Source organism: Scomber scombrus, chromosome 16 (assembly GCF_963691925.1).
Source record: "Scomber scombrus chromosome 16, fScoSco1.1, whole genome shotgun sequence".
Lineage (NCBI taxonomy): Eukaryota > Metazoa > Chordata > Actinopteri > Scombriformes > Scombridae > Scomber > Scomber scombrus.
The window spans coordinates 1590546-1600545 of NC_084985.1; the positions used below are offsets into that span (position 1 = coordinate 1590546).

The 10000-nt window shown below is 44.0% G+C and overlaps 2 protein-coding genes and 1 gene segment (V, D, J or C); 1 reads left to right on the top strand and 2 right to left on the bottom strand.

Moving 5' to 3' along the window:
- The window catches only part of LOC133996245 (immunoglobulin kappa light chain-like), a 630565-nt gene that overhangs the window by 96955 nt on the left and 523610 nt on the right, over nt 1-10000 (bottom strand). The window lies entirely within an intron of this gene.
- LOC133996249 (Ig kappa chain V-III region MOPC 63-like) overlaps nt 1-10000 on the top strand; it is a 630498-nt gene that overhangs the window by 95183 nt on the left and 525315 nt on the right.
- LOC133996211 (glutamate receptor ionotropic, kainate 5-like) overlaps nt 1-10000 on the bottom strand; it is an 88938-nt gene that overhangs the window by 15792 nt on the left and 63146 nt on the right. Inside the window, 2 exon segments of the mRNA XM_062435790.1 lie at nt 386-559; nt 966-1075. Coding sequence (XP_062291774.1) covers nt 386-559; nt 966-1075 — 284 coding nt within the window.

Here is a 10000-nt window from a genome sequence, read left to right on the forward strand (position 1 = left end):
CCTTCCTTCCTCCCTTACTTCTGTCCTTCGTTCATTCATTCCTCCCTTCCTCCCTTCTTTTCCTTCCTTCCTTTCTTAATTTGTTCCTTCCTTCCTTCCTTCTTTTCCTTCCTTCCTTTCTTCCATCTGTCCTTCCTTCCTCCCTTCCTTCTTTCCTTCTTTCCTCTCTTCTTTTCCTTCCATCCTTTCTTCCATCTGTCATTCCTTCCTTCCTTCCTTCCTCCCTTCCTTCCTTCCTTTCTTCCTTCCTCAGCTGTTAGGGTAAGTGTTCCCATTAAGCACCATTTTTAATGTTTTTCTGATTTCCTCCTAACTACGACTCATATGCTTCCTTCCTGTCCGTAATACTACTACTAACAATAATAACAATAACAATAGTACTGACCAGACTCCACTGACGCAGCGGGTGGACAGAGCTCGGGGCATAATCTCTGATCCCTGCTGCATGAAACCTCCAACTGGGAACCACAGACTGTTTCCCAGTGTGTACTGGTTCACCAGAACGTCCCGACGCTCCCGAAGACACGGGTGAGGGTTGTACCACTCATAGGGGCTCAACCTGAGAGAAGAGAGGGAGGGAGAGAGGGGGGGGGGGGGGGGAGAGGGAGAGAGAGAGAGAGGGAGGGGGGGGGAGGGAGAGAGAGGGAGAGAGAAGGAGAGAGAGGGAGAGAGAGAGAGAGGGAGGGGGGGGGGAGGGAGAGAGAGAGAGGGAGAGAGAGACAGAGAGAGAGAGCTCTGTCACTTTATTTCTGTTTTTTTCCATTCACTAAAACTCTTTCTAAATAAAAAATGCACTTTTTTGTGAAATGTTCCCTTTATAACATGAGCACACTGTAAGAGATCTGCACACACACACACACACACACACACACACACACACACACACACACACACACACACACACACACACACACGCACACACACACACACACACACACACACACACGCACACACACACACGTTACCTGGCGGCGAGGAAGAGGACGCAGCTGACAGCGAGGTAAGCCAACAGCATGAAGAGCCAGACAGCCGGAGAGAAAGGATCCAGGAAGGAGAAGTAACCTGGTTTACGACCCTGAAACACACACACACACACACACACACACACACACACACACACACACACAGTTAATTACATTTCTCTATTACAGTTGTTTCCATTATTCCAAAACAAAAGTCATCGTTTTATCTTCAGATTTTCAGCTTTCACTCTCCTGGAGGAAGAAGGAAGGAAGGGAGAAGGAAGGAAGGAAGGAAGGAAAGAAGGAGAGAAGGAAGGAGGGAGGAGGGGAGGAAAGAAAGGAAGGAAGGAAGGAAGGAAACAAGGAAGGGAGGAAAGAGAGAGGAAAGAAAGAAAGAGAGAAGGAGGGAGTAAGGAAGGACAGAAGGAAGGAAGGGAGGAAAGAAGGAAGAGTTAAAACAGACGGGGTCAGTTTGACCCGGGAGGACGACACAAAGGTTAAAGTCAGAAAAATGTAAAATCTGACTGTTGTGTTTTATTATTTTAATGCTTTTTATTGCAACAACAAATCATCGTCTCAATAAAATGTGAATAAATAAATAACTCTGAAGTAAAGAAGAAACTAACAGAAACATTGCAGCTGACTTCCTCTTCAGACCAGACTGCTCTAATATTTAGTGATGTATGAGATGAATGTCATAAACTCATAAATATTACAGCGGTCAGGTTTCTCTTGTTTCAAGCACATTTTCACTTCATAAAGTATAAATATTTTTTTAAAATACTTGTAAGAGGAAAAGAATAAGAAGTGGCCATTACAGAGAAAATAAAGGGGTGAAATTGTCTGTGTCATACCTGGGAAGAGACTAGATACACCGATAACCATTCAGGTTAATTGCACCGCGACAAAACAGGACGCGATGGAGAGATGCACAACTTCAAAAGGTTCACGACGGCGTAGTTACAGCGTGGAGGTTACGTAGAAGCATAAATCAGCCTTAAGAATGAACTTCTTGTCCTCAGGGTCTATAATATCCAACCTCTTACTACAGTTGTCTCTACTCTGTTCAGAGAAACAGGCAAACACATATCTGAGTTTGGTTGCCATAGCAACACTATCAGGGTGCCTCCTGTTTCCCCCAAAATGACCAGACCTACTGTCAACATGTGCTGCAGCCTTACAATGACCTAGTTTTGACCAGGCGGGGAGTTCCGGTCCTCTGAAATGAGGCCAACGAGGAAGTAACTTAAAACTGCATTCTATCAAAAGGCCACCAGGGGGCGACCGTTTTGGTGTCAAAAGGACTTCCATCTCTATACAAGTCAATGGAGAATTCACCAACTTCTCACTTGATTTCTAACCTCAGTAAACGTTTTCAAAATGTGTTTATGGTCTCAATCGCTAGTTTAAAGCCTTCTTCAATGCAGTATGATGTTCATTTGGGACATTTTGGCCTCCCTGATTTTATATGTGACGATAAAGCAGGGTATGCATTAGGGCGTGGCTACGTGGTGATTGACAGGTTGATTGGTTCACAGGTTCAGGAGGGCGCCTCATGCTCCTCCTGATGCCCATATAAGTAGAATCCATGTTTTATTTTTCCCAGCATGCACCTGAAATTTTCAAGATGGCGCTGCTCAGATCCGATACTATTGGCCTCCGAGCAGCAGTCCACAAACCAATGGGTGACGTCACGGATGTTACGTCCATTTTATATACAGTCTATGATTAAAACACATAAATGATGGAAACTCCTCTAATAATAACATCACCTGAGTTTCTCCTTTAAATCCCATATTTATAATAATTACTGTGACCATTAGAGGGCGCCGTCACATGAATATAAACTCTTTTTATGCTGAAAGTTGTTTTTATTCTTCAGGTGTAAAGTCTCATAATATTCTAACCGAGTGTATTTATAGACGAGGAGAGCTTCTACATGTTTTTCATCCTCTGAGTGACAACGCTGAGTTTCACACGTTGAACTAAATGAACTTTAAATCCAGGAAAAGAAAAAAAAACCCAACAAGACAATTGAAGTCGTAACGTCTCCAGCTGGCAGCAGTGAATTGTGCTAATGACCGTCTGTCAGTCAGCATGCAGAGAAAAGCACCAGGCTCAGAAACACAAGCCTCACTTTCAGATTGACAGATGTGCATTTATCAAAATTACTCTCTTTGTTCTCCTCGGCTTCAAATAACACGACAGGTACGAGACGAAGCTTCACACTGTAGTTAACCAGCTTCTCAAGAGCGGAGATGTCAGCTGATGTTCCCTGATTAGATGATTCCCATTGACCTGTTACACCCCCCCCCCCCCTCCTCCCCCCTCCCCCCCTCCCCCAATCCATCACCACATACTGGAGAAAAGGATTGAAAGTCTCTGATTGGATCCAATTAAAGCAGATGACTGAAGCTCTGATGGAGGCAATCAACTGGGTTTCTTTAAAATCCATTTTGGCTCCTTTAACCCTCCTGTTGTCCTCAGGTCAAGGAAGGAAGGAAGGAAGAAAAGTAGTAAGGAGAGAAGGAAGGAAAGGAGGGAGGGAGGAAGGAAGGAAGGAAGGAAGGAAAGAAGAAGAAAGGAAGGAAAGGAGTAAGGAGATAAGGAAGGAAAGGAGGAAGGGAGGGAGGAAGGAAAGAAAGGAGGGCGGAAGGAAGTAAGGAAGGAAGGAAGGGAAGGAGGGAGGGAGGAAGGAAGGAAGGAAGGAAGGAAGGAAGGAAGGAAGGAAGGAAGTTAGGAAAGAAGTATGGAAGGAGGAGGGAACAAAGAAAGAGAGAAGAAGGGGAAGAATAAAGGAAAAATTAAAAGAGGAAGGAAGGGAGGAAAGAAGGAACAGTCAAAACAGAGGGGTCAATTTGACCCGGGAGGACGACAGGAAGGTTAAAACAATGAAATCAAACAGCAGCCTGAGCTCGATCCAGATCTGCGGACTCAGATTTTGTGGATCCGATGCTTCTGTTTGCACCCATATATTCACCCAGCGTCTATGGGTGTGGCAGCATAAATCACCAAGAGGGGGGGGGAACATTTAAACCCCCACTAGAGATAAAAACACTTCCAGAGGAGCAGCGCTATAGAAACCAGAGGGAGGAGATCCCAGCAGCCCCTGCAGCAGATATCCCACCACGCCTGAACGCATCACGCTGTAACTAATCACTGAGGCTGAGACGCAGTGATAATATATCGAGCACTAATGAATCGGGAGCAACAGCAGACATAAATCTACACTGTTCAACACCGGGGGGCAAAAACACTGATAAACACCACGGCTCTGCGCTAATGTGTGTGCATAAGTCAACAGCTCGGCCAATTAAATAGATTAGCATCTTTAAGTGTTTCTCGCCAGCTATTCTAGAAAGATGCTGCATGTGTTTATAAAGCTCTCTCTCTCTTTACTTCCACACATCTCTCTGGAGTTTATTGTTGTTGTTGCTTTGGGAGAAGCAGAGTTTACGAGGTTCGATGATGTTTGTTCCAGTTTGAATCATGGCGAAGGAAAAAGTGGACAAGTGATTCCAGAGCTGCAGATTCCCACGGGCCCTGAAGGCAACACACACGTCTTAATTAAAGAGTTTCTGATCAGTGAAGAAAAACACAGTTTGAGGTACTTGTACTCTACTGTAGTACAGTTTGAGGTACTTGTACTCTACTGTAGTACAGTTTGAGGTACTTGTACTTAAAGAAACTGTAGTATAGTTTGATGTACATCACTCATAATACTGCAGTACTTTTACTGTAATAGACTATTTTTACACTGCTGTATTTGTACTTTTACTGCAGTAAATGATCAGAGTACTTCTTCCATCACTGTTGAACAGTTTGATGGTTTAAATGCTGACTGTGTGAAAGGGTTAACTCCTAATAAAACAGCACTTAAACAAAGAGCACATGTCTGAAGCTTTACACGACTCATAAAGTTCAAACATTATAATCAGACGGTTAATTAAATGAATAATTTATCCAGACTGGAAACAAGAGAAGAAGAAAAAGAGTTCAACAATAGAAACATAAACAACTAAATGTTTATGTTGCAGTGCAGGTGAAACTCGTGTGTGCTTGACGTGTGTGTGTGTGTGTGTGTGTGTGTGTGTATGTGTATGTGTGTGTGTGTGTGTGTGTGTGTGTGTGTGTGTATGTATGTGTATGTGTATATGTATGTATGTGTGTGTGTGTGTGTGTGTGTGTGTATGTGTATGTGTATATGTATGTATGTGTGTGTGTGTGTGTGTGTGTGTGTGTGTGTGTGTGTGTTTATGAGCTCTCGGCCTGTTAACCAGTCTCTCTACTGTGTATAATAATGTTCACCGCTGCCAGTTTACGACGCCTCGCCTCAGATCCTCCAAACCGGCCTGAATCCTCTCGGCCGACTTAATCGTTAAAAAAACACTTAAGAAAATGAAGCGGGGGGGGGGGGGGGGGGGGGGGGGGGGGGGGGCGGCGCTGTGTGCGGAGGGTCTGAGCTGTACACACATTAAACATCTGACTGATCACTGAGTCAATACAGCGAACATCAGACTACATCAGACATGGAGGACAGATGCTGGAGGTGAATACTGACGAGCTGCAGATGTAAAGTATCTGATCAGCAGCAGGAAGGAAAAACTTACTGAGAACATTTAGTCAAGAGCTGTTTTAGGTTTTAGTCACTTATTACTTTATTTATACCATTTATATAGCTGAAAACAAATCAAGTTTGATTTCAAGTTCATTGAATGTATGTGTGAAGTGAAGCGTTCATGATTCATGATGGAATGAAGGAAGGAAGGAAGGATGGAAGAGAAGGAAGGAAGGAAGGAAGGAAGGAAGGAAGGAAGGAAGGAAGGAAGAAAGGAAGGAAGGATGGAAGGAGGGAAGGAAGGAAGGACAAGAGCAAGGAAGGTAGGAAGGAAGGAAGGACAAGAGGAAGGAAGAAAGTGAGGAAAGACAAAAGGAAGGAAGGAAGGAAGGAAGGAAAGAAGGAAGGATAGATGGAAGGAAGAAAGGAAGGAAGGAAGGATAGATGGAAGTAAGGAGGGAAGGAAGGAAGGAAGGAAGGAAAGGAGGAAGGAAGGAAGGAAGGAGAGAAGGAAGGAAGGAAAGAAGGAAGGAGGGAAGTGAGGAAGGAGGGAAGGAAGGAAGGACAAGAGAAAGGAAGGAAGGAAGGAAGGAAGGAAGGAAGGAAGGAAGGAAGGAAGGAAGGAAGGAAGGAAGTGAGCAAGGACAAAAGGAAGGAAGGAAAATAACGAATAGAAGACAGGAAGGAATGAAGGAATGAAGGAAGGAAGGAAAGAGGGAATGAAGGAAGAAAGGAAGAAAGGAAGGAAGGAAGGATTCATGATTCATGATGGAAGATGCAACATTTACTGTAGAAATTCAGAATATATTATTAAAGATCAGCTGATACCTGGACGGTTTCACTCTAAACAGTCAGGAAGTTGAGTGTGGAATTATGAACAACGCTGCGTTAGACTAATATAGATTATAAACACTAAGCTCCTTTATATTCTGTTACTGTACTAACAGAAGCTTCCTCTCACATTCATCACCTCTGACCTCTCACAGCTTCTGGTGATGACATCATAATGTAACTGTGATAGTTTCTTCTTTAATGAGACTTTTATGATCTTGTGAGAGTTTTATATCTGCAGGTCAAACTTATTTTTCACATAAATCTGTTTTGTTTTTTGTTGTCAAGGAAACGCACACACACAGACACACACACACACACACACACACAGGTTAACACACACACACACAGGTTAACACACACACACACACACACACACACAGGTTAACACACACACACACAGGTTAACACACACACACACAGACACACACACACAGGTTAACACACACACACACAGGTTAACACACACACACACAGACACACACACAGACACACACACACACACACACACACACACAGGTTAACACACACACACACACACAGACACACACAGATCAAACCAACAACGTGTTAATTAGAGAAGCTTTAAAAGCAGAATTCTCTTCTTTTTTTTTTTAACCTCTGAACTTTTGTTCAAAAACTTCTCGTCTACATGTAAGTTTCCTGCAGCGTTAAACTAACCTTTAATCACCGCCGTCACTCAGTGCGTTCACATCGTATCTGAGCAGCGTGATTAAACAGCAGGTAACTGTGTTTACATGCTCTGAAATGTTTCTGAATTTAACAAACAGTCAAATGTCCTGCAGTTAAATCCATAGACTGTATATAAGAAATGGACGTAACATCCGTGACGTCACCCATTGGTTTGTGGACTGCTGCTCGGAGGCCAATAGTATCGGATCTGAGCAGTGCCATCTTGAACATTTCAGGTGCATGCTGGGAAAAATAAAAACATGGATTCTACTTATATGGGCATCAGGAGGAGCATGAGGCGCCCTCCTGAACCTGTGAACCAATCAACCTGTCAATCACCACGTAGCCACGCCCTAATGCATACCCTGCTTTATCGTCACATATAAAATCAGGGAGGCCAAAATGTCCCAAATGAACATCATACTGCATTGAAGAAGGCTTTAAACTAGCGATTGAGACCATAAACACATTTTGAAAACGTTTACTGAGGTTAGAAATCAAGTGAGAAGTTGGTGAATTCTCCATTGACTTGTATAGAGACGGAAGTCCTTTTGACACCAAAACGGTCGCCCCCTGGTGGCCTTTTGATAGAATGCAGTTTTAAATTACTTCCTGGTTGACTGGAGCTCCCCACCTGAGTGGATCAGACTTATTTACTTTGTTAGCTTTACTTTAGATGTAATAATTTATTGCTGCGTCTGTCGTACGTTTGGCAGGTTGTTGTTACGATTACGATAAAACTTTACAGTTAGAACATAAACATCAAACTCATCAATCACAGTCGAGCATTTAGCGAACATATATAACAGTTAAACCGTTAAAGTGCTAAAGTGGTCGTGTGTTTATGGCTGAGAACTCTGAGCTGCTTTATTACACTTTACCTGAAGAGAGATTTACACACAAGGGTTAAAGTCATTTAATCAAGGGTCTAATCTGATTTGATGAGGGAGGGAGGAAAAGGAAGGAAGAAAAGAAGGAAAGAAAAGGAGAAGACAGGAAGGAAGGAAGGAAGGAAGGAAGGAAAAGAAGGAGGAGAAGACAGGAAGGGAAGATGGAAGGAAGGCAGGAAGGGAGGAATGACAGATGGAAGGAAAAGATGGAGGAAAAGATGGAGGAAAAGGAAGGAAGGAAGGAAAAGAAGGAGGAGACAGGAAGGAACGAAGGAAGGGAGGAAGTATAGCTGCAAGGAAGGAAGGAAGGACAGATGGAAGGAAGGAAGGAAGGACAGATGGAAGGAAGAAAGTGAGGAAGGACAAAAGGAAGGGAGGAAAAGGAAGGAAAAGATGGAAGACAGGAAGGAAGGAAGGAAGGAAGGAAGGAAGGAAGGAAGGAAATATGGAAGGAAGAAAGAGAGGAAGGACAAAAGGATAGGATGGAAAAGAAGGAGGAGAAGGAAGGAAGGAAAGATGGAAGGAAGGAAGGAAGGACAGATGGAAGGAAGGAAGGAAGAACAGATGGAAGGAAGGAAGGAAGGACAGATGGAAGGAAGGAAGGAAGGACAGATGAAAGGAAGGAAGGACAGATGGAAGGAAGGAAGGAAGGACTCATGTTTGACCTCGCTGCTCTACAGTCAGATGTTTATGTGTTTACGACTATCAGCTGTTTCAGAGTTTCTGACCAATCACGTGCTCGTGTTTAAGCAGCAGCTTCTTGCACTGTTATTGTTTTCTGTTGCATCATCTCTCAGTTATTCCTTCATCCCTCCATCATGTCTCAGTCTGCAGCGTCTCACAGATTTAATCTGATCTCAGTCAGAAATATAAATGTCTCCAGGTTAAAAACAGATAATTGGATCCATTTCTGACTCTTTCTAATCCATAGACTGTATATAAAATGGACGTAACATCGTGACGTCACCCATCGGTTTATGGACTGCTGCTCGGAGGCCAATAGTATCGGATCTGAGCAGAGTCATCTTGAACATTTCAGGTGCATGCTGGGAAAAATAAAACCAGGGATTCTACTTATATGGGCATCAGGAGGAGCATGAGGCGCCCTCCTGAACCTGTGAACCAATCAACCTGTCAATCACCACGTAGCCACGCCCTAATGCATACCCTGCTTTATCGTCACATATAAAATCAGGGAGGCCAAAATGTCCCAAATGAACATCATACTGCATTGAAGAAGGCTTTAAACTAGCGATTGAGACCATAAACACATTTTGAAAACGTTTACTGAGGTTAGAAATCAAGTGAGAAGTTGGTGAATTCTCCATTGACTTGTATAGAGACGGAAGTCCTTTTGACACCAAAACGGTCGCCCCCTGGTGGCCATTTGATAGAATGCAGTTTTAAGTTACTTCCTGGTTGGCATCGTTTCAGAGGACCGGAACTCCCCTCCTGTTCTAAACACATAAAGGACTTCCTGTTTGTAGTTTATTCACTTAGGAGGAAGAGGAGGAAGATGAAGAGGAAGAAGAGGAGGAGGTGAAGGAGGAGGAAGAGGAGGAGGAGGTGGAAGAGGAGGAGGAAGAGGAAGAGGGAGAGGAGGAGGAGGAGGAGGTCTCTGTCTCACAATACTGTCAGAGAAGAAGAGTTCAAAATTAACTTTTTTTCCCAAGAAGCAGCAGCTGTCATCTTTCCTCTCTGACTGACTCACATCCTCCTCTCCAAACAGCAGAGGAAGAAACCTACATGCCCTCTATCTGTGTCCTCCTGCTTTTAACCGCCCCCCCTCCTGCCCCCCCTGTGTTATCTCAGTCCTGAACCGACTGTGTGACCTGAGCAGTCGGACTGTTGATGCCTCCAGCAGCAGCAGAGTCCTGCTGAGGAGGAAGCTGCTGTTGTGACTGCAGCGTTTTCTGTCTGAACTCATCACATCACAGATGGAGAGAAGGAGGGAGGGAGAGAGAGGGAGAGAGAGGGGGAGGGAGGGAAGGAGGGAGGGAGAGAGAGAGAGAGAAGGAGAGGGGGAGGGAGGGAGGGAGGGAGAGAGAGAGAGACAGACAGAGAGT